Source organism: Leptopilina boulardi, unplaced genomic scaffold, assembly GCF_019393585.1.
Source record: "Leptopilina boulardi isolate dan_hultmark-lab unplaced genomic scaffold, ZJU_Lbou_2.1 LbouV2_154, whole genome shotgun sequence".
Classification (NCBI taxonomy): Eukaryota; Metazoa; Arthropoda; class Insecta; order Hymenoptera; family Figitidae; genus Leptopilina; species Leptopilina boulardi.
Genome location: NW_026137701.1, coordinates 296,863 through 322,605, shown reverse-complemented (window position 1 = coordinate 322,605; position 25,743 = coordinate 296,863). Strand labels below are relative to the sequence as shown.

General features: G+C 22.7%; 2 protein-coding genes across 3 annotated transcripts in view; both read right to left on the bottom strand.

The window, feature by feature from the left end:
* Nucleotides 1-23: 23 nt before the first annotated feature.
* Nucleotides 24-4,697, bottom strand: LOC127276827 (RCC1 and BTB domain-containing protein 1-like). Of its 2 annotated transcripts, XM_051297495.1 has the most exons (10): nt 4,140-4,695; nt 3,860-4,062; nt 3,488-3,646; nt 3,144-3,405; nt 2,884-3,011; nt 2,456-2,725; nt 1,836-1,960; nt 1,549-1,646; nt 1,341-1,471; nt 24-791 (listed from the first exon to the last, which is right to left on the bottom strand). In XM_051297495.1, the coding sequence occupies exons 1-10, from the start codon at nt 4,225-4,227 to the stop codon at nt 651-653; spliced, it is 1,605 nt and encodes a 534-aa protein (XP_051153452.1). In that variant the 5' UTR covers nt 4,228-4,695; the 3' UTR covers nt 24-650. The 2 variants fall into 2 exon arrangements, with proteins under 2 accessions (XP_051153452.1, XP_051153453.1); XM_051297496.1 differs by lacking the exon at nt 24-791 and having other exon boundaries at nt 1,804-1,960; nt 4,140-4,697.
* A 2,372-nt stretch (nt 4,698-7,069) lies between these two features.
* LOC127276825 (toll-like receptor 4) overlaps nt 7,070-25,743 on the bottom strand; it is a 92,136-nt gene continuing 73,462 nt past the window's right edge. The window contains exons 3-4 of the mRNA XM_051297488.1: nt 10,509-10,732; nt 7,070-10,193 (exon numbers count right to left, since the gene is read on the bottom strand). Coding sequence (XP_051153445.1) covers nt 9,366-10,193; nt 10,509-10,730 — 1,050 coding nt within the window. The 5' untranslated portion in view covers nt 10,731-10,732 and the 3' untranslated portion in view covers nt 7,070-9,365. The remainder of the gene's footprint in view (nt 10,194-10,508; nt 10,733-25,743) is intronic.

Sequence of the window (25,743 nt, the reverse complement as noted above, 5' to 3'; positions counted from 1 at the left end):
ATTGAAATTACAAACACAATATGTACGAAAGTTTTATAAACTTTATTTAATAATATTAAAGTTAGATATTATTTTTCGACATGTCCTACAAGGACACTCTAACAAAATGGGGAATAATAAGATCGAACTTAACTAATTACTTAATAAAAATAAATTTCTACAATATGCAAATCTCTATCTTGGATAATATAAAAAATATCAAATAATTAATTAATTGTTTTGACAAAATTTTCAATATCTCAGACTTTAAATCTCACTAAGAAATATATTATGTAAATCCATAAATCAGACGAAAATTTGTTTCTAATATTAAAAATAATCATTTCGATTTAAGGATCAATTTACTGAAATTTCAAACACTTAAGTAACAATAAAAGTTGAAAAATTTAGAGATTAATTTCAAAAAAAATTTATAACTTTTTTGCTATATTGACCCTAAAGCCATCAATGAAAGACGAAATTATTTTGAATCACCGGGTCATAAACCATTACTTTCAATTAAAAATAATATCAACAATGACTAAGTAACAAGAGTTTTGATCGGAAAAAAAACTTGTAAAAATAAAAATTTTGAAAAAATCTAAAAATAACTCTCTTTTTTCATGGGCGACTTAAATTTACTGACTAGTCGACTTTTATCACAAATCAATTTAAGTTTTGAACGCTCCGGCTTGAGCAGCCTTAATAATAAACGTTTTAACCGTAGTTTCATCTAATTTTGAAAATTGTGGCGTTTGAACAACTGTCGTCATATGATTCAAAGCGAATTTGAAGCAAAAATCTTCTAATTCCTGCAACAAACAAAAAATTATAAAAGTGAAAAGTTTAACCAATATTTATTAAAAATTTTAATTGAATTTTTCTTTTATCTATTATTTATTCATAGTCCACACCTTTTAGTTTCGGACGAACTTCCAATTTACATCTTACAATAATTAAATTCTACAATATTAATTTAAATTAAGATATAAATAAAAATAAAACATTAAAATCATAAATACAATTTTCATTTCAATGTAATAATAATAAAAAAAAAAATTTACACTACTTATACCTATTAAATTTTCAATCATTTTAATAGATATTATAATTTCAGGGTTGTCACAAGAATATGTAAATTTTTCAATTTCCCTGACATTTTCCTAATATTAAAAAAGTTTTATTAAATTTAATGAATTTTAATAGAAATCTGATATTTTGAAATTAGAAAAATGTGTTTTTCTACTATATTTCACTGTTTTCACTAAAGCAGGGATCACAGTATCTTTTTTCTTGAAAATAGATGAAAAGATGAATTATTTACCGAAAATAAGTGACAAAAAGGTGATTAAATTTCTTACCTTAGCATTATATTCAATTGCTGTTTTATAAAGAAATGCAACATTCATTACAGTAATTCCCTGCTTAATTATTTGAACGCAACGTCGTTTTAGTTGCGTTTCAAAATATGCATTCGCCAATTCTAAAAGTTCTGAAAATTTAAATAATCTGTCAATAAAAATTAAAACGAACAGAAACTGAAGATTTCCAAATTAGAAAACAATATACCTAGTGCGTTTTCGGCAGGTAAATCGACTTCATCCGTATATAAATATTTTATAAACGATCTATAGACTTCATAAGAAAACTGATCATGTTCCAATGTACTAAAATGAATATTATACAAGAATATTAAACTATAATCTATTATATTCTTAATGTTATACTTAATGCTTACAAAAAAAAAATAATAACATTTGTAAAAAAAGAGAAGTCGACAATTCTTTAGATTTAAAAACAAATAGAAAAATCTAATAGAATTACAATTTTTGATTTGCATTAAAAATTGTACAAACTCTTGATTATTTTCAGCCCAATGCTCCTGGAACATGGATCTAAAATATTGACAGCGGATTTTAAGCACAGATTTATGAACGTGAATTGGCTTTCCTTGTACCTGAATCGTCAGGTCGCATGTTGCCTAAAATTTTAATTTTTTAAATGTTTTTTTCAATTAGAAAATAATTAAAATTAAGAATGATGATTTTATCACTTGGTCGTCTTTAAAAAAAAATAATAATAATAATAATAATAGCTAATAAATAAAATTCTTCAGGATTTTTAAAAAATTGTAATATATCGGGGAAAAAACAAATAAAAAAAATAAGCAGACAACAATTAAGAAAATAAAAATATAAAAAGACTGTAAAATGAAAGAAATTTTATGATAATGAAAGAAATATGTATAATAAAAAATAAAACGAAAGATAGGACAAAAAGAAATGATAAATTGTCGAAAACAAAAAGATAAATATTATAATAATTGAGAAAATATAAAGATAGAAAATAAAATTGAAGAAAATTTTATGATAAAAAGTATAAATAAAAAATATTAAAGATAAAAAGTAATGAAACAAAACAAAGTTAAAGAAAGAAGACAAGAAAAAGAAAAGGAAAAAAGAAATTAATTTTTTACCGGATCATCGAATGCCTGTTTCAAGCATTCGAGAATTCCACTATCCTCATCGGCATTTAAAACAAGTGGCTCATGCATGACACTCGGTGTTGCGTAGCAAGCGAGGGCGTCGTGAATATGTGGCAAAAATGTGGCAACCGGAGAAGTAACACTTTGTCCTCGACACTGACCCCACATAAAAATTCGTCCACCTTGACCGACAGCAACACTAATATGATTATAATGCAATGCAGCAATATCGGAAACTCTCCCCATTTCTGGTAACGTTATCTTTAATAAAAAAAAATTAAAGCTTCTGTTAAGCTATATTTTTTTGTATAGTTTATGGTTTCAATAAATAAATGAATTTTTTCTTTTTCTCTCATCTATTGTTTCTTTTTTGTTTTAAATTACTAAAATTTATAATATAAAATTAATAGCAAACTCACTTTTACTGGAGAACAAGAATTGGCTTTATTTCCAAGACCAAGTTGACCATAAGAATTTCCTCCCCAAGAATAAAGTGTACCTTCGTCACTGAGAGCTAATGTATGAGCGTAACCGCAAACAACTTTTTCTAAACAAAAGAAAAAAAAACGCTTATTTTAATTTTTTTTAAAGTGATAGAGCATTCAACTGGAAATTGAAAGATCCTGGGTTCGCCCCAAGTGAAGTTAAAGTTTTTCACATTTTCAAAAATGTCTATTACCTACAAATACTCCAACGAGAGCTGCAACTCGACAAGGACTCGATTGATTAATATAATTTCCAATACCAAGCTGTCCAACTCCATTATATCCCCAACCGTAAACCTCACCGACGTCAGTTAATGCAATACTTGACGTTTGTCCACAAGTTATGGACACGACTTTTTTTTCAGATAAAATCGAATTAACTTTTCGTGGAGCACCTTGATTGGAATTTATTCCACTACCGACTTGACCACAATTATTTTGTCCCCAAGCGAAAACCTGTGTAAAAAACAAAAAACAAATATATATTCTATTTTCTTCATTTTGTTATGTTATCATAATAAAAAAAGAAAATATTCACCTCGCCTTCATTTGTGAGTGCAAGTGAATGATGACTGCCACATGCAATACTGACTATATTCTTTTCGCATAAAATTGTTGAAATAATTGTCGGAGTTAATCCTTGATTCGATGATCCATTTGCCAATTCATTATATCCATTGTGACCCCACGAATAAACCTGCAAATTAAGCGTTAAATTATTATTAAATAAAATGAATATAAATAAATTCTACTTTTTTTTATTAAATGTTTTTGTATAAAAAAAAATAATAGAAATTAACTTTGATATACAATAATTACAATATTATACAAAGGATTAACATTAAAAAAAAAAAATATATGAAATTTTAATTTTAAGGTAGAAATTATTTGAATAAATTTTCATACTTACTTCACCTTTATTACTGAGGGCAAGAACATGAGGTCCACTACCATATGCAAAATATTTTATTCCTTTATCACAAAGTGCTTCGATTTTTTTTGGGAAAAGAGTATTGTGAACATCACCTGTACCTAAGCAGCCCGAAACATTTGTTCCCAAACCATAGACTGAACCATCCTTTGTAACAATAAGTGCTTCATTTCCTAAGCTTCCTATTAAAAATATATATTTACCCACAAATTAAAGAATCAATTACACAAACTATAAGAAATAAATAAATAATACAAACCATAAACAACGGCCATATGAATTTTTCCAATGAATTTAGAGTCCAAAAGACTAAAAATTGGCCAATTTTTTAAATCAGCACGTGACATCCTTTCAATAAATGCGAATATTCAGTCTTTGTGTTTAAAAACAAAAAAAAAAATAATAATAATAAAATATATATTGGAATATAAAATTCAAAATTTTTTATTTTGAACCTTCTTCGATAATGACCATTCACTTGTAATATGCGTATTTTATCAAAAACGTCGCAACAATGATACTACCAATAAAAAACACACAAGAAATCCAAGAATCGCGATAACATCTGGTATTACAAATTGATTGCGAAAAATAAATACTGCATTAATTTACAATTTATATACACTTTTTATACATATCACGATTTTAAAGGTTATGAATGAAAAATTTGTACTAAATATAATTTATATAGTATTCTAAATTAAATATTTAGACATTAGACTAATCAAAATGCAGAACACATTTTCAAGATCCGTGAAAATTGTAGAATTTCTTTGTCTGTGGGCTTCATTTTTTTTTTAACGAAAAAAAAAATAACAAAAACAAAACTTCAAATGACAGCACAGTGCCTTGATCTGAAGTTAGCTGTAGAAATGTCACATTTAAAACTTCGATTATAATCGATTTTTAAAAGCGCGGGAATTTGAATTCTAAGTTAAAATTGAATTGAATCGTAAAATTAAATTACTATCAATTAGGTAAGTAAACGTACTACATTATTTTAATTTTATCATTTTTCCTTCCTATTATTTATTAATAATTATTGATTAATAATATAAAAATATTTGTAAATTAATTTTATTATTTATTTAAATAAAAACTAATTATTCGAAATTTATTTATTTATTTATAAAAAAAATAATTTTTTATTTCTTTCTATTAAAAAATTATTTCAACATACAAAATATCGATACAGGTTTACATTTTTGAAATTAAGAAATTAAATAAAGAATAAATAAATAAAATAATATGATACCACAATAATAAAAGTTACAAATTATATAATAATTACAGATCAAAATGTACCGGACACCCATTAAAAACTTTTTTTTTCTAATTTAACTTTTTTTTGGTTTGGAAAAATTTTTTTTTGGGAGAATCTGGTACATTTTAATCATCCTGCAGGCCTCGAATCGACTCAAAGGCACAAAAAAAGTCGTTTTAGTCGATTTATATTCCAAAAAAAGTCGAAAAAGTCGATTTTTTTTATTTTAACAAAAACATTTTACAGATTTTTAAATAATTTTTTTTTTTAAATAATAATACTTTTGGAAGGGTTAAAGTTGAAATTTTTAGAAATAATTGAATTTCAAAAGATTTTGTTAATTTTCAGAAAATAATTAAATTTTACAGAACTAAAAATAATTTATCAAATAATTTTAGATAACATTTTTTAAATGTAATTGAATTTTCAAAGATTTACAATTGAGATTTTTGAAATTAATTGAACATCAAGTGATTTTTAATTAAAAATTTTTGATGATTTCACTAAAAAATTTATTAGAAATTGCAGACAAAAATACAATAATTTGAAAACCATTTTTAATTGAAAAATGGTTTCAGATAGTTGAATTTTCAAAGAATATTATAAAAATAGTTAAGAATAATTGAATTTCCTTAGAATTATAATTGAAATTGTTAAATTTCAAAAAATTTTAGAAATAATTAAATTTTTAGAAGCTTTTAAATTCAAATTTTTGAAAATAATTGAATTATAACTGAAATTTTGAATAATAATTCTATTATTTTAGTTGATTTTTGATTGAAAATTTTGATAATAATTAATTTTGAATTGAAATTTTTGATAATAATTGAATTTTAATTGAAATTTTGGATAATAATTTAATTTTAGTTGATTTTTGATAATAATTAATTTTGAATTGAAATTTTGGATAATTATTGAATTTTAATTGATTTTGAATTGAAAGTTTGGGTATTAATTTAATTTTAGCTGATTTTGAATTGAAATTTTCGAAAATAATTAATTTTTATTTGATTTTGAATTGATTTATGATTTTGAATTAAAAATTTTTGGTAATTTTATTTCATATTTTTTTTAAATTATAAATAATTGTTAAATTTTTTATAAAAATTTTAATTGAAAAATAATTTGCAATAATTAATTTAGTGAAGAATTTTAGTTCAAAATTTGTTAAATAATTGAAATAAAGAAGAATTGAAGAAGATCTGCATTTTATACCTACTAAAAAAAAAATATATTTTATTTAAAAATTTTTTTAAAAAATGTAAAAAAAGTCGAAATAGTCGCATTTTATTAAAATAAGTCAAAAAAAGTCGTATTTTTGAAAATAAGTCGGAAATAGTCGAAAAAGTCGTATAATCCGAGGCCTGATCCTGTATAATAACAAATAACTAATAAAAAAAAGTAATTATATAAATCATTTAGAATGAATCACATGGTATAATAATTTAGAAAAATTAATTAATTGAAAAAATATGATAAAAATTAAATTAAAAGTTCTATAAGCAAAGAGATAAATAAAATCGCAAATTTGTATTCATTATAAATATTTATTTTATCGTAACAGTAGGTATATTTTAAAACGTCGATTTTGACACCATAATATTTACAAATGACAATGAGTGCATAGACACGAACGTTATAAAATATGGAGGAGGCTTGAACACGTGTTTTTTTTTTTTTTTTTTTTTTTTTTTTTTCCTTTTTTTTTTTGACAAACGTCGATTACATTTTTGTAAATAATGTATATATAATAAATCTGTATTTGTTCTTTATTTACGATAATCAATAAGTCGATAGAATCTTGCGGATAAATCTCTTTCGAAATATTGATTTTTTTCACAGGTGCACACGCACCACACATATTCACGCACAATTTATACATACATTCAATAAATGTGCGTGGAAAATCTTATCTCACATATATATTTTCTTTTTCTTTTTTTTCTAAATGTGTTCTCTAATGATTTGTTAATAATAATTAACTTTGAACTGCTAGGAATGCAACATTATAAATCGTAGACAATGTTTGCAGTAAGAAAAATATAAACATTCTAAAGAATTCCAAAGATTTTTTTTAGCTCCACAACAAGTTCTTTTTTATAAATTTTTTTTTTTTTGTTTTTCTGCACAAATTCCAATGTGTATAATATTATCGTGATATAAATATTCGCATTACAACGATTAAAAAAGATTTGTAAGTTGCTACAAAGTATTTGTTTTTTTGTTTTTTTTTTAATTATCAGTCGAGTATTCCATACACGTGGGTATGAAACAAAAAAGTATATTATATTATATTTTAAAGATCTGATACTTTTGTGTAGTTCGAAATTACATGATATCGAGATCTTTCGTAAAATAATAAATTCATGAGGATAAATGGAAATTCTTAATTGTCTAAAAAATAATTATCATATATCTATTATATAAATAATAATAATAATTGGCTACTCGACAATATTAATTCTATTAAGTCATATATAAATTTCTATACTACTAAAAAAAACATGGCATATTTGGCATAAAAAAATATAAGACCTCTGACTAAAACAAAGCCTCAACATTTTAGCCTCTATACATAATCGTATCGCAATATATATATATAAAAAAAAAGAAAATACCAATCTACAAAGTTTGATCGAGAAAGTTTATATTGAAACATATAGAGTACATACAGTACGTGTGGTTTTTCGCTTAGAATCAAAAATAGTAAGTACAAAAATTGCAACGCATTAGAAAAGTTAAATCGCAAATAGAAAATAAGTATGTATATATGTAGCTGTTTCGCCAAACTGCATACGAAAGTAAACCAAAACGAATTACCATTTTATGATACCATCAGATAATAAAAATTAAATGAAACGCGTGAATATTTTCCCAAAATCGGAGAAAATTTTATTTATTTTTACCTTTTTTTTTTATTCAACAAAAATTTACATTTTCGAATTTAAATGTTTATCATAAGCTTCATATTTTAAATTTTTTGCTGTAATGATGTGGATAGACGTTTTAATATTCGATTTTTTTTTTTTTTATTCAACTTTTGAATTTATTAATTTTATTTTTGTTCACTGAAATTTTAATGTAATTAAAATTTTCAAGTTATCTGAATTTCTAGCAAGACAATTTTTTTTTTTAAATCAACTTTTTACGTATTACATATTGTATTATAAAATATTAAATTAAAATAAATTTTCCATAATTGAACAAAAATTTATATTTCAGAATTTAATTAATTATTAAGGTTCTTTTTATATTGATTTAATTCTTTAAAAATCAAGATTTTTAATTCCAACAATAAGTAATGTCGAATAAAAAATTACGCTTTTATTAACGAAACAAAAAATTCGATTAAATGATAATTTTGTTATCAAAAAGAAAAGAAAAAAAAATTCGATAACTCAAAAAATGTAATTACAGAAAATTCCTATAAATAAAAAGTAAATGAAAGAATAATTCATTCAAAATTATTGATTCAATGTTACTAACAGGAAAAAAAATTTATATTTGCCTCAGAGCTAAATAAATTTTATTAAAAGAAAATAAAAATTTTAATTCTGTCTAATAAAATTATATTTGTTTACAAAAATTTTTGATTTAAAATTAATAAATAGTTATTTAGTTTTAAGACAAATATATTTTTATTCAATTTTAATAAATTATATAGAAAAATTTCTATGGTTCAATTTGACAGAATAAATTTCGATCCAATGTTAAAGGAATTTTTGAATTCATATTCATTCAGTTCAACAAGTCATATCAAAACGTTTAACGATATATCTTCAAAAAAAAAAAAAAAATGTTCCTGAATTAAGAGAAAGAAAAGACAGTTGATGACAAGATGTTGACAATAAAAAAAAAAAGAACGGCTTATTAAAGTATCCAATAAATAAGCGAGGTAAACTGGAGGAATTTACATCTGAAATAAAATCACAGAAAGTTATTTACAGCTGTAGCGCAGTTTTCACGACATTGCTTAATGGTAACATTTACTGAATACACTTTACAGATGAGTTCGTTTCCCTGCTTAGAAGTTAGATTGAAACTGAATGAAAACAGACGACGCCAGTGACTAGATTTTAAACTAAATTGGATAAAAGGAGAGAACTTTATCCACCTTATTCATCATTTATACCTCTCGTCACTTTATATATATATATATATATACCTTCATATATATATATATAATATGCATTTTCCAAAAACTTTTCACCAGAAATTTATTCACGTCTGTTCTTGTAAGTTACTGTTTAAAAGTTCCGTATTAGCGTTATTTGAAGCTAACTGTTGTGCTTTCTTAAGTTTTCGATGACGTTTTTTGTTTCTCCTATGAATACAATAGAGAATGAAGAAAATACAAATTAATGAGCCAGCAACACAACTGATAACTAAAGTCCAAGTTGATTTTGCCTTTTCGCTTTTAATTTTCTCCTTAATAATTTCCTCGCATTCTTGATAAAGTGACATTGTTCTATTATTGAAATTTTCCGAACAATTTAAGTCAAATTTATTTGAACATTTAAAATGAGGAAGAACAGTGATATTATGTTGCTTAATCCAAATATTGAAATGTTGGCAATCACAGGTAGCCTCATCAAAGGAAATTGGATTATTTGTGAGATCGAGTATTTGCAATTTGCAAAGTGGAGCAATATTATCGACATTGATTTTTGAAATTTGATTTTCCGATATATTTAGATAAAATAAATTTGGTAATGGTCCGAGATTGGGAAATTTTTTGAATGAATTTTTAACAGCATGAATAATTTTTAATGGTGATGTGACAATTTGGGATTCGAAAACAGATTCAGTCAATTTATTGTCTTCGATGTAGAGTTTCTCGAGGCGTGGTAAGCTTAATAATCCCTTTGGAAGTGTTATTGAAATGGTTCTCGATAAATCTAATACCATCAACTCCTGTAAAGGATCGAATGCTCCATCCTCAACGCCTTGTAGAAAATTGTCCTTCAAATCTAAAAATTTTAGATTCGTAAATCGTGAAAATGTGTCTTTACTGATGTCAACCAATCTATTGTATGAGAAATCCAAAATCTGAAAAAAAACAAAATTTTTTTATTAATTTAAATATATACATAATTTAATTATATTTATTATAAATTAATAATAATAATAATAATAATAATAAATTGAATAAGTCAGGGAAATTAATAATCTAATTAATTATTGGTGAATTAAATTTAAATTAATTGAAAGAATTTTTTCTTTTTATGTAATTTTTGATTTTTAGAAAGTAGAAAAAGAAATTTATTGAAAAATTCTAATTAGAGAAAATTTAATAATGAATTAAAATCAAAATAATTTAACAATTATAGAAATAAATAATAAAGCAATAATTTGAAGGTATACCTCAATACTCGTCTGAAGATTTTGAGGAATTTTATCAAAACTTAGATTTTGGCAATTGCATGTGAGCATAGTTTTATCTTTGAAGTATCGACATTTCTTTGGTGGAATTTCTGAATTTGAGAGCATTGATTGAGACCACGTATCTTTTAATGCAAATGTTTCCGGCATTATCGTCATGCTGAATCCGAACAGGATGAGGCCATGGAAAATAAACAGATTCATGTCTGTAAAAGAAAAAAATAAATTAGTTTAAAATAAATTTTATTCAAAAAATTATAATTCGAATGATAAAAATTAATTAAACTTTAAAAAAATATTCCTACAATATTGTATTAAATGAAAAATTCTTTTTTTTTACAACAATCAAAATTATTAAATGAAAATTGTTTTTCTTTTCGAAAATAAAAAAAAAGTTGCAAAAGCAAACTTGAAAAATTAGGTCGAAGTAAAAAATTAAAATTCAATAACTAGTTTAAAAACGATGAGCTTTTATTTTGTTTTTGTATTTCAATTAAAAATTAATTACACCATGTAATAGATTTATTTTTAACGAAACACGTTCCTTGATTAAACGTTGAAAATTTCATTTGCATACCGGAAAAGCAAATACTTTAATAATTCTCAGTAAATAAACTTTTTACAAAAAAAAAATTAAATAAGTTTTATGCAGATTAGAAAGTGACTATTATTTAATAACTTAATGATAAAATTTTTGAAAATCTTAATTTTCCAAGTTTATCGCTATTCAGTTAAAGAGGATAATTTTCAAATGAATTTGTGTGACAATTTAAAGAATAATAATTTGTGACTTTCACAGATTAGTTCGAACTGAAACTCATTAGCGATAATAGTCGAAAAGATTTATATCTAAAATTTGTTTAATCTGAGTAAATAGGATATAGAGTATAATATAAGTTTAAGCTTAAATAACGTATCAACCAATTATAGGGAATCATAATTTGCATTAAGTATTATAGAGGTATTCTCGGAATAATTAAGATCGCAAGTCATGAGACTTAAATATAAACTTGTACGAAAATAGGACAAAATTTATATTGGGTACGTGAGTGAATTTTCGAGTCTTTATGCCTGTGCAATGTTATGTCAAAAGTAATATATATATACTATAGACAGGAAGAGAGAAAGAAGGAATTTCATGGCAAAGCATTACTTCCGACAAATCTGCTTTTATTCAAACTGAAATCGAATCTATTCAGAGATGAAACTTTTGTGCAATCGCAAATCGACTTTTAGACGTGTAAGAATCGCGATAGGTGAGAGATTTATTACCGTGAAACATTACTCTCTCAAGCACTTTTCAATATCACCTTTCCAATAATTTTTGTCTAATTGGAAAAATTAAGCACTTGAAATATGAACATTGAAAAAAAATTAAATTCAATCTTGAGTTTATTTTTGTAACTGATGGAAGAGCTTTTAAAATAATTTCAATATACAAAAGATCCATATAGTGAAAAAAAGAGATCAATTAACACATGAAATATAAATACCGTGTTGATGATTTCATTGAGAAAATGAAATTAAAATTTTTTTTTTATTAAATTTCAAGATTGAATACAAAAATAAAAATAATTAAAAAATATGAAACAAGATATATTACAATGAAAAAAAAAAATTTTTTTTTGACTTAAATAATCGATTACTTGACTATTATTAAATAATATTTATTTTTATTAAATAATTATTATTTGAGTCAATTCAGTTTTTTATTTGTTTAAAAAACAGAAATTATTGGTTCTAATACAGTTTATTTAATTCAAATGAAAATTATTTGGCTCAAGTGAATATTCATTTGATAACAGTCAAGTAACCGATTAATATGAAATTTCAAAATTGGAAATAAAAAATTGGCTTCGAATCAACTTTGAAAAAATAACTTTAGTCGCATTAAATTATATTAAAAAAAAAGATTCACAAAAAGTCGATATTTTTTTAAATTCTTAATAAATTTTATTATATAGTTAATTAATATTTTATTATAATATTAAATATATTCATTATATAACCTATTATAACTATGAAATAAAAAAAAGAAATTAATTAACTTCATTAATTCTTTAAAATTACTTAAAACAGACAAATTAAACAATTTTGCAATTCCTTTTTTCTTAAAAGTTTTACAAACATGTATGATTTATGGAAATTATTCTAATTAAGAATTTTTGACAAAAGTTTTTTATAATAAAAACAAAAAATATTAAATTCTTCAAATTGATTTTCTGAATGTTTAAATAAACAAAATCATTTTTTTTTGTTCTATAAATTTTTTAAAAATTACTATAATAAGTATATGTAAAATTAATTAGAATAAGTCGCATTTTTTAAAATGAAAGTATTTCTATTAACAAATTTACCATTTTTACCTGATAATAATGGTATTAAACTTTATTTTAAAGCTGAAATAAAGCATAAAATTGGGTGAGCGAATTTACCCGCAATGAGTGAAATAACCCCGTTTTACGGTAGTTGAAAAAATTTTTAATTTTTCTATAATTCAACTTCGGAAATAATTAATTTTTATTACTAATTAATTAATTAATTAATTTTTCTTAGTTTTTAAATGTAATTAAAAGTTTGTATTTTTATTTTTAGTTTGAAATAATAATATATAGGAAAATTTAATTTTCAATTAATAATTGTTTACTTTAAATTAGAAGTAAAAAATTTTTTTTTTATTATTTATACAAAATAAAATTCTGAGAATGTAATATTTTTTATTTTTAACATTTTGTTTCACAAAAACTGATAAATTTTTTTTTGGACTTAAAAGCAGAATTCCAAAGATCCATTTTAGAGAAAAAAGAATCCATTGGTAGAATATTCCATGGGTAATTATATTTTTATTTATTATTATTATTTAATATTTAGAAAATTTTTCGTAAATTAAAATAAAGTGAAACTTATAAATTCTTTTGCACACTTTTCTTGTGTTTCGAAACGTTTTTAAAGATAGGCATTCTATTTTATTCAAAGAGTTATATAAGAGGGTGAAAAAAATAAATAAAAATACAATATCCTAGATACCTACAGGACACATAAATACTGGCATGCTAAGATACCTCCTCTGGTTTCAATTCCCTGTAAAATAGTAAAATGTTTTATGCAAAATGGTAATTTCATTTCCCATATTCACGCCATAAATTTTCTTATAAACGCATAGTCAGATCGTTCGTAAGATTTTAATTTACGCTTTTACCTATAATAATTCAGCAACAAGAACAAAACGTTCTGAATCGCCGCATTAAAAATATAAATTTTTCTATTAACGCCATTTATTTTATATTCGGACATTTTTCAAAAATCTTTTTACATTAAAAAAAAGCAAAATATTTTCATCCGTTTATATATAAATCCTTGAATTGTAAACAAAAATTTTCATTATAGGAATAATTTAATTTCTGTATATAATCCTGTTGTGAATTAGGTTACCAGTAAAAAGTTTTGAAAAAAAATTAATATTTAATATTACATTTTTCAATTTTTATATGGAATTATTTATAGAGCTATAATTAATTTAATTTTTATAATAGTTGTTTTTATTGGTTTTATAAGCATTGTGGTTCATTTTTATTGTTGACATATAGTTTTAACAAATCTTGCTTTTAATTTAATGATATTCTCTCTACTTTAATTTCCATAAATGCATATAAAGTCATAAAAATATACAGTTCTAATGGAGAATAAAATTGAAAATTGAATTCTTATCGCGATGAAAACTATTTATATATAGAAAACTTAGATCAATAGATTTGAATATAAAATTGAAATTTTTTAAAAATAAGAAAATTCCATTCATATTTAAATGTAACAAGAAAAATAATAAAAATAATAAAAATTCTAATATATAATAATTAAGATAGAGTTTAAAAAAAGGGAACAAAAAAATTTATTTATCTGTATTATAAAATAAAAAAAAAAATGAAAAAAATTTATAATTTTCAGACGTTACAATATTTTTTAATAGGTTTAAAAATATCTTCTTCCTTTTAAATTTTTAATGAATATTTTAGCTTTATAAAACTAGTATTTCTAGACAAGAAGAATTAATTATTTTTAAGTTCATTTTTAAAAATAAAAATAAAAAATGAAATATTGAAAGAAACAGAAATTCTATCTGAATTGCAATGAAATGTCAACGCTGAAATTAATTTACCTTTGACATCTCTCTATTAATTCAAAGTCTATTTTTAATATTATTAAAGAAATATTCCAAGAAAAAAAAATCCAACAAGATAAAGAAGCTGACATTTGTTTTCAACCTAGAAAAAGCAGTCTGCGCAATTCTGAACTCGATTTCCTATTATTACGCAATGTACGCAGTTGAGGGTTGGCAAAAATATTGACGTTACTGAAAACGAGGGATGAGAATATAAAACTATATATATATATAAGAATGTATGGACTTACATTACGAACGAAAGGCAAAACTTTAAGTTGGGGAAAAATATATACCCGGGACAATATAGATAAGATAACAAGGATGTACAAAATATCCTGTCTTGACCTTTTCACCTTCAATATAAAAAAAATTTTTTTTTAAAAATTTGTCTCCTTTTTTAAATAATATATATATATATATATAAAACTTTTATTTATTTTTAATAAAAATTAAAAAAAATGTATATATATATTATGTACAATTTTCAAAGGTGTTTTAACATTCGTTAAAATATAATTCTGCAATAAAACTATAAAAATTTTATTTCACATTTTGTTTGAATTTACACAAAACAAGCGTCTGTCATGGGATACTTTACCATACAGGTAGGAAAGAATTAAATAAATTCCATGCAACCAACTATGCGAGAGTAATGAAAAAATTCCGCGAATTTATTTGAAACACAAAAGAAGTTATTTAAAATTTTTTAAACTATTTACATATATATAAAAAAATTTTCATGTACATAGACGATAATTAAAATTTAAAAGTTAAAACACAGTTTCCCCTTTCATTAATCTCGAAACACGATGCAAAAGATTGATGTATTAATTATTTTATATAATTATTACTTCATTATAATATATATTTCATATTATGAATTTCACCTGATATAATTTTGAAGCAGCATTATAAATTTAATATTTAATTAAATAATAATAAAATAATGGAAAAAATAAATTTAAACCAAAAATATTGAGTTATAAAATTTATTTTAAATTGAAAATGTTATTAAAATATTTAAAAATTATTAAAATGTCTATAAGTAAAATTAAATTTTGATTAAAACTTCAATTTTAATTAAGTATAAGAGTAAGTCCACGTCAGAAATATCAGAATCTGCAAGTGGTTCTTCGATTTTAATAATACTTGGTAAAATTATAGCTTTATATAAGAGCAATGTGTAAGTAAAAGGAATTTTTAAAATATCTAAAATTGTAGGAGTTATATCATTTTTAATTTTGATACTGCAATTTTTTCTTTCCTTTATATCTCGGTCAATTTTCAACCGATTTTGATGAATCAAAAACGATTTTTTTCAGAAAATTACGTATTTTCAGAAAATTTCAAAATAAAAATAAAATTTTCTTATTTAAATAGAAAAAAGTAAAAAACAAAATTTCTTTTAGATTTTTTTTCAATTTCGACCTCTTTTTTTTAATTTTTAATTTTTTAATAATATTCTTTTTTATTTTATCTTTAATTTAAAAAAAAATTCATCCTGGAGACTTTTTTAGATCTCGTGATATCGTCCTTTAAGTATTATAAGTCTTCATCAATTTGAAAACCGCAGGACTTGCTTCTATCATTACTTTCATTTGTTTGTTGAAATTTTTTATGGTTTTGAATAACTATTTGTTTTAGAATCCTCTAAAAGAAAGTGCTAAAAACTTCAGCTACAATTTCAGGTTGCATTGTTAAGGTTTCATTACAATTTATTTTAAATTATAAATATTACAAAAAATAAAAACTTTGCTTCAAATCTATTAATAAAATATTGATTTGCTTGAATTTTCACTGGTTTTAGTCAAGTAATTTAAAAATAAAAACATTATTACGCGAAAGTTTCTAGTTTGTAACAATCTGGATCCTAGTTTTCTTGAGATGTGGGTATTTAAAGAACGATATCATGAGATCTAAAAAAGTCTCCAGGATGATTTTTTTTTTTAAATTAAAGATAAAATAAAAAGGAATATTATTAAAAAATTAAAAAAAAGAGGTCGAAATTGAAAAAAAATCTAAAAGAAATTTTGTTTTTTACTTTTTTCTATTTAAATAACAAAATTTTATTTTTATTTAAAAATTTTCTGAAAAAAATCGTTCTTGATTCATCAAAATCGGTTGAAAATTGACCGAGATATAAAGGAAAGAAAAAATTGCAGTATCAAAATTAAAAATGATATAACTCCTACAATTTTAGATATTTTAAAAATTCCTTATACTTACACATTGCTCTTATATAAAGCTATAATTTTACCAAGTATCATTAAAATCGAAGAACCACTTGCAGATTCTGATTTTTCTGACGTGGACTTACCCATAAGTTACAAATTTATTAAATTTACAATAATTTAATGGCAAAAATACAGGTTAATAATAATTTTTGGAAATTTTACTATTAATTTCTCTACAGATTGGCTAAACACTCCTCTATAAAATTAATACAAAAAAAAACAATTAAATGCATCACCCTGTCTAAAATTTGAACTTTTTGTTAGAGTGTCGATATTTTATAAAAAAAAAAAAATTCGTGAATGACGCATGTTGACAAAGTGAGTTGGATTTATTTATACTGCATGGAAAATATGTGGAATCAATTTATACGTCATTATTACTAAAAAAAATGTTTCAGTAACTATCAACTATCTAAATATTTTTAAACATAATACGATTTTGCCTCTGATCTGCATTTCCTATTTTTTTTTTTTTTGTATTTTCACTTAAAAAAAATTAAAAATTTTCAATTTTTAAAAAACATGTGTTTCCTAAATAAATTATTAACTTCTACTACAAAACAAAATATTCCAAAAATCGGAGTAAAAATGTTATAGAGGGTTAAATTAAAAATTTAGTGCATTTTATTACGAAAAATATATTTTTAATTAAAATTTACATTTTAATTTTTATAGAATTAAATTTGATGAATATAATTTTAAAATCCACAAATAATACTACAGCGCATTTATAGGATAATATATAATATTTTTTAAATACTTTTAAATTTTTTTCATAAAAAATTTATATAATAAATATATACCAACAAAAGAAAATTACAAATTTTAAATAATTAATATATGACTATTGAAAAAATAATTTGAAAAATGATTGACAGTAAAACAATTTTAATTCAATTAATGGACATTTTAAATGTTAGATTCTTTTTATAAAAACTATTTAAATATGAGATAATTATATATAATCCACTAATAATAATTTAAGATGAAACCAGAGCAATGAGAATATATGGGGCATTCTATGGGAAATTTTCATTGAAAATTTTTTTTTGTCCGAAACATTTTTTTTTCGAAATCTATATGAAAAATAAAGAAATACATATTTTTTTATTTTTTTATTTGATGAAAATGAAGGAAGTTATGATTTTTTGAAATTTAACGTCAACGAAGAAAGTGTGTTTTTGGAACATTTTTTACTCTATTGTACTAAGAAATTAAAAATTATGCTATATATGAAATTTTTTCATTTTTTCTCAAATTTTTCAAATATGTGCTCAAAAATAACGTACCTATAACAGAAGCAACAAAAAAGTTGAAATTAAACTTATAAAGTTAGTTTTCTCAAAAGAGACACTTTCGATTTTTAATTTTTTTTTTGCATTACAATCTCTGATGATTGAAGAATTTTTTCCCCTATCTGCGAAAGTAGTACTTTTAGTTTTTAAATTACTATTTATAATTTTTTTAGTACGGCTCACAGAATTTAAGCATTTTTTCTACAAATATAACCTTTTTCCATTAACATTCATTTGTTTTTTTTTAATTTTCATAAAAACATATTAAAAATCGTTGCGTCAAGCTTAAAAATTGTAAATAGTAATTTAAAAACTAAAAATACTACTTTCGCAGATAGGGGAAAAAATTCTTCAATCATCAGAGATTGTAATGCAAAAAAAAAATTAAAAATCGAAAATGTCTCTTTTGAGAGTACGTTATTTTTGAGCACATATTTGAAAAATTTGAGAAAAAATGAACAAATTTCATACATAGCATAATTTTTAATTTCTTAGTACAATAGATTAAAAAATGTTCCTAAAACACACTTTCTTCGTTGACGTTAAATTTCAAAAAATCATAATTTCCTTCATTTTCATCAAATAAAAAAATAAAAAAAATACATATTTCCTTATTTTTCATATAGATTTCGAAAAAAAAATTTTCAATGGAAATTTCCCATAGAATGCCCCATATATATATTTTTTTTTAAATAAAATTTCAATAATTGTCTTAAGACAAAAAAAAAAAAATTGAAGCATCTTTAGTGATGAAATATTAAAAGTTAAAATGCAAGCTTAATTTTGGTATATGCACACAATATATGAAAACGTCATATTATCATCGCATCAGTGAATTCAGTGTCCTTGGTTCTTGCATTTTTCACATCGTATCTCTCACGAAAAAATAACTCATTTTTTACTCAACGTATATAAAGAATAAAAAGGGGTTTTGTTTCTTACGCGGTTACAGTTTGCATAGGTAAATTGTCTCCTATATATATACATACATTTTCTCCGCGTGTTTAAACAATATTACAGTAAACGTTTCACGTTTACAATTTACGTACAATCTTCAAAGTATTTTTCAAAACCATCATGAAACTAGTATATTTATAAACAAGTTTACACACGCATTACAAATAATAGTCATATAATAGAAGTTAATAATAAAAAATTGTTAAAATAAAGTTTAATAAAAAATGGTTTAACGTTAAAAATAATTCAAATTTCCAATAATAATAATAATTGTTTGTAATTTGAAATATGTTGTAATTAATAGGACGTATGAATATAATATAAAATTTATTAGAATTTTTATTTGTTCAAAATATTCAAAATATTTATTTATAGTTGAATTTTTGTAATGGTTAAATTATATAAACGAAATTTAATTTTAAAAAGATTTTTATTTTGTTACAAATAGAAAAATTCTATCTCAAAATCTTATTTTTCATTTGTATGATGTTTGTTTCTTGTTTTAAAATCAATAAATGTTATTGTCGAAAAGAAAAATAATTGAAAGATTTTTTTTCTATAAAAGAATATATTATATAAACGTGAAATAAAGTAGAGGACAAAAACTCACAAGTCAATATCATATTGTTGATTCTGAAACGTTTAATTAGCTTCGCGCAATTGATGAGAAAACGGTATACATAATATTTATATTACATATGGTCAATTCAACGTGAGATTTATAGTCGAGGTTTAAAATTTGGGTAAATATATTATATTTTTTTCTTATTCTTTGTAGAAAAACATGAAATACGTATTTTTTTGTTTTCGAAAAATCGGCAAAATTTTTTAGTTCTGAATTTTTGAAATTTTGACTTTGCGAAGGTAGACCTTTTTTTATGGCTTATATATCTCTGAAAATATTGAATTTGATAAAATCTTTTCAAAGAATAAAATTCCTGTAGCGTACTAAGTGAAAAAAAAGTTTAGCCTTATGGGTGAGTTTTTTAACCACGAAGTATTGTTAAAATAATTTACAATATCTGACAGCAACAATTTTGTAAATTTGTTAACTAACATTAGTTTCAATATTGCTAGTATTTATATTAAAAATAAAAATATGAGAAAAATAATTAAAAAATAAAGAAAAGAGCTATAAAGAGACTGGGTAAAAATAACAAAAAAATATTATGTTTATATAAAATTGTTATGAAAAAAAAAAAATTATTTAATTAATTATTTGATTTTGCTGTGTGTAAAAATTAATTAAAGTAAGTATTAGTCGTTTACCTTGACTAATAATATTGCACATTTCTCTTAATATGTCTCTCATTATGTCATTAATTTCGTAATGAGGAATTAAAAACATTAAAATTGTTTAAACAATTGAAATTTTTTTTTTTCAAAAAACAAAATCAAAAGCGTCATGCAGAATTATATTATCTTTAAAATAAGATATCAAGAACGTCAAAATCGGTTGAAATTTTAGTCATAACAAAAAAATTTGGCCGATTTTTAAAAAATAAAAAAATACGTATTTCATGTTTTTCTACAAAGAATAAGAAAAAAATATATTTACCCAAATTTTTAACCTCGACTATAAATCTCACGTGGAATTGCCCATATATGTATATATTTTTATATGCTGCTTATATGTACAGAGTCTGTTTTTTTTTGTAGTATACTCAGTGAAAATCGAGTTTATTATTATTATCGTGAATCATGACTGACGTCTGTTAATAACCGAAATATATATATATATATATATATATCAGCGAGGAATAAATCTCCTTCGGGGTATATAAACGCAGACTACTTCGACGAGAAATATTGTTTTATCCTTATACAACGCTTGTACGATAAAAATAATTTTAATTGTCGAAAATATTAAACATATAAGGTAAAATTCCTGAAATTGACAAATCAAAAATTTAAATTCATCTTTTCTCCAAATTTTGCCAAAATGTTGTTATTTTTAGTGAAAGTCTAAATTATCAAATATTATTATTGAATTTTATAATTATATATGTTTTGAGTTATAGAGTTTTGAAATTTCAACTTTTTTCAGACTATATTTTTTTTCAATTTACGATATTTGAAATTAGAATGCATAAAATTTAACACATATATAATGTGACGCTCCACAAGAAAAGGGACATTATAGGCAAACATTTTTAGATTATTTTCTGTGATAGTCTTTGCTAGATTAAACATTCATTTTTAATTATATGTAAAATCAAAATTAGTTTTTATTGAATATTTTTGATCTAATGAAGACATAAACATCAGTTATTTATATTAAAAGTTGATCCCGTGTAGAAAAATCTTGTGGAACGTCTAAAGTCAAGCCTGGCGCAAACTAGAAAGCGTCTAGCATCGCTAGTCTGGAAGGTCTGGCTTGGTCCAGTTCTGGTACTACTCAGCCACTAGTGCAATATAATGTTAACTCAAAATGTTGTTCTATATAATGTCTTTTGAAAATTTCGTGCTTTATAGAAAACAAAAAAAAAAGTTGTAAAAAAATCTATCATTTAGTTTGAATGCGTAGAATTCTATTTTTTACTTTGAATGTTCAGAAATCATTGAATTGAACGCTTATTTAAAATTTAATTGATATGGCTTTGTAGAAAACAAAAAAAAAGTTGTAAAAAAATCTATCATTTAATTTGAATGCGTATTTAAAATGTAGTATACCCTTTAATTCTTTGATTCATTAAGAGTCATAAAAAATGTAATATACAATAGTAACTATTAAGGGAACATATTCAGTCATCATTTTTTTAAAAAATTCGACTTTTTTTCTTTATTTTTATTATATTACCACTTTTTTGAAATATTTTCCCGAAGTTTCGAATCAATTTAAAGAAAATTCATAATAGTCTGGAACAACTAGCCAGACACAGATTTGAATCTAGCCAGAAGGTCTATAGGGGGCATTCTATTTTAAAATTATACCCCTAGTAAACAATTGACAATATAAGACATTTTTTAAATAATTATTTCTCCCATTTAATTAAATCAAATTACTTTTGCAATGAGTGGTTTCGAAAGAGAAATTTCTAAACTTTACAATTGTAAAAAAATTTTTTCAAAAAAACATTTAAATAGTATAAAAAATTTAGTTTGAAGGTTAAACTTGTAAATATCTCAAAACACGTTGTCTCCGATTTTGACAAAATCTATGTCAAAAGAAAGCTTATAAATATTCTATTTTTTACTTCCGTAAAGTTTATAATGGACATTTTCGAGAATTTCCAGAAATTAATTAAAATTCTCAGACGTTTCGGAGGTTAAAAAGGATTGAAATTTGTATGAATGGAGAACCATTTCTTTAAGAGCGGATTTTGTTTTTTAAATTTAATTTCCATTAACCTTACATTATTACATCACTTGACATTAGAGAAAAAAAATATTGTAAACAATAAATATATTGATCTTTAGCTATTTGCAATTAAAAATTTTTCAAATTTAAAAAAATTATTAAGATTAAAATTGAAGTTTTAAAATTTATTTATTTAAAAATTTCGTAAAAACAAATGCCGCTGTATTTGAACAGAGGTTCTCTATTCATGCAAATTTCAACCCTTTTTAACCTTTGAAACGTCTGAGAATTTTAATTAATTTCTCGAAATCCTCGAAAATGTCCATTATAAACTTTACGGAAATAAAAAATAGAATATTTAAGCTTTCTTTTGACACAGATTTTGTCAAAATCGGAGACAACGTGTTTTGAGATATTTATAAGTTTAACCTTCAAACTAAATTTTTTATGCTAATTAAACGTTTTTTTAAAAAAATTTTTTTACAATAATAAAGTTTAGAAATTTCTCTTTCGAAACCACTCATTGCAAAAGTAATTTGATTTAATTAAATGGGAGAAATAATTATTTAAAAAATGTCTTATATTGCCAATTGTTTACTAGGGGTATAATTTTAAAATAGAATGCCCCATAGATAAAAAATAAAGTCTGAAAAAATAATTCGTAAATTCAAAATTCTATAACTCCAAAAATATTTTATCAAATTCAATAATATTTTATATTTAGAATTACACTAAACATAACAACATTTTGTCAAAGTTTGGACTAAATTAAATAACTTAAAATTTTTAACTTGGAAATATCAAGAATTTTTCCCCATATATGATTTACTATTAAAACGATTTTTAATTCACTGCTATATTTAAACGCAACTATTATAATATTATTATTTGTAGTTGCGGATGATAACACGTGATTCAAAATTCGTGTTTTGGTGCAACATGCAACCCAACCTACTACTTGCTACTACTACTTTATACTATACGCAAACTCATTTGCATCCTGTGTATGGTCTCAATTTTCGTCCATGCGGCGACGCGGCACAACGCATATAGAGCCTACCATACATGAATCGGATTACTTTGATCGGGTTTCAAAGGATATTGGGCTCTACATATTGGAAGTGATATCGAAACTGACGATCGATTAGAAAAAGGTGCGAATTTTCCCTATATAGGTATAATAAAAGCTACTGAACAGTGAAAAAAAGTATTGCGCGAAAAAAGGCCATTTAGCTTTACCATTTTCATTTTTCTTACAAAGAGACTTTTTCAATTTTGATAAATTGAACATTTTTCAACTCTTTGATATATATATAATGTACCCTATCTATATACATTGAAATATTGAAAATGCTTTATAACTAGAAAAAAAAAATTGTCGTCAAATGAATTCATTAATTTTTATATTTGATATATAAGAAGATATAAGGATTAAAAATGAAACCACAGAATAGAAAAATTATACATTTGAAAAATTAAAATCTTTTTTCATATTTCAAATTTACTTTTCAATTATTATTATGAAATATTTTGTTGTAAAATCGAAAAAAATGAGTCTCATTTTTTTTCTCAACTGTTTCTTACACAAAATTGTGTGGGGAATTAAAAAAAAAATTTTATTTTCTGTAGGACGTCAAGAACACTATTTTTTAATAATACTTTATAAATAAATAATATAAAAATCTATTAAATATGAAATTTTTTCAAAATAAAAATTATATTTAGAAACTACATTTTAAGACGAGAAAAACCCTTTTTCTTGTTTAATTGGTGAACAGGAATTCGAGAAAAAAAATTTTTTAAAATAAGACTGCAAAAAATTTCAATTGTTTATAATTTTAACAAAAAAATTTTTTTTGACCTAAAAATTTCAGGGACTTATTTTTACCATGTAAGGAGTCAAAAGAAATAATTTTTGATTTAAAAAAAAATTTCTGAATTTTAGGTGATCCGTTTGAGAAATTCTGACCCATATAATATATATATATGAGTTTTATTATTTGATTGTAAAAAGAATTTTTCTCTATTTATTTATTTTAGATAAAAATTCATAATTAATTTATATTGATTCTTTAAATTCAAAATTAAAATAGTATTGTATTTTGTATCGATGTGGGGGAAATTCTGAACATTCAAAAGAACAAAAAATTTGTTTAATACTTTTTTAAATTCAAATTTTTTTCCATAATACAGTTTTCTGTATTCAAAAATAAATTAATAATTTATTAATTATTTAATGTGTATATTTCTTCATTTTTCATTACTGTAATAATTTTTAAAAAATTTATAGACCAAAAAAAAATGAATTCGTTCATTTGAACGTTCACAACTTCAGGCAAAGGTATTTGTATTATATATTCTAGGATCCAGTTAAAAATAATTTTTATTATTCATTAGTATACTTCATCAAAGTGTATTAGGTCAATTCACTGAAAATCATCTAAAGATAATTTTTTAAGCTCGTAATTTTTTTCGAGAAGCTCCAAAAAATTTGAAGTTTTGCAAAGTTATTTTTTTTACTAATATTTATCTCCTATTATTATATATTATATTATTTTGATTATTTAATCTTTTTAAGTAAAAAAATTTCAAATTTAATATTTCTGAAACGAAGTATATAAAATACATTTTTGTCAAATTTCAAGTAGATATAAATATTATATTAGTAAAAAAAATATGTGCAAAATCTCAAATTTTTTTGGAGCTATCGAGAAAAAAGTTACAATATTAAAAAAAATATGTGAAATTTTTTCAACGAAAAACTTTTCAAATTCGTTTATATTAAAATAAAATAATAATTTTACAACAATTTTATCATTATTTCTATATGCATAAACTGATTTATGTTTCTGATAATACGTATTAATATATATTAAATAGTTTTTGAATAATAACATTTTTAAAAAAATAAATTTTTTTATAATGTAAAATATAATTTTTTTTTAAATCTAGAGTAAATAAAATTTTTATGTATAACTATAAAAAAACAATATAAAGCAATAAAAAATGTAGAATTATTAGATTAAAAAGAATGTGGGGTCATTCACCTTATTAATACAAATAAGGACTTATCATTGATTTATGATCAAAAATTGAAGAATTTTCCTCTTTTTTTTATAAATATATATATATATATATATAGTTTGATGTCTAAACTAAATGTATTGCTCTGTATTGCTTTTCGGCATTCGTGCGGTTCTTTAAATGGAAAAGTTGTGAATCGAAAAAAAGAAGGTTGAAGGGTTTATTTCGAGTGCATCAAAAGTTT

Bases quoted from the DNA above. Each gene is read 5' to 3' on its own strand.
- LOC127276827 (XM_051297495.1), bottom strand. From the start codon at position 4,227: ATGTCACGTGCTGATTTAAAAAATTGGCCAATTTTTAGTCTTTTGGAC. The intron at 2,726-2,883 runs GTGAGTTTGCTA...TTTTTATTAAAG, and splicing joins ATTCTTGTTCTCCAGTAAAA to ATAACGTTACCAGAAATGGG. The intron at 792-1,340 runs GTAAGAAATTTA...TGTTTGTTGCAG, and splicing joins CAATTGAATATAATGCTAAG to GAATTAGAAGATTTTTGCTT.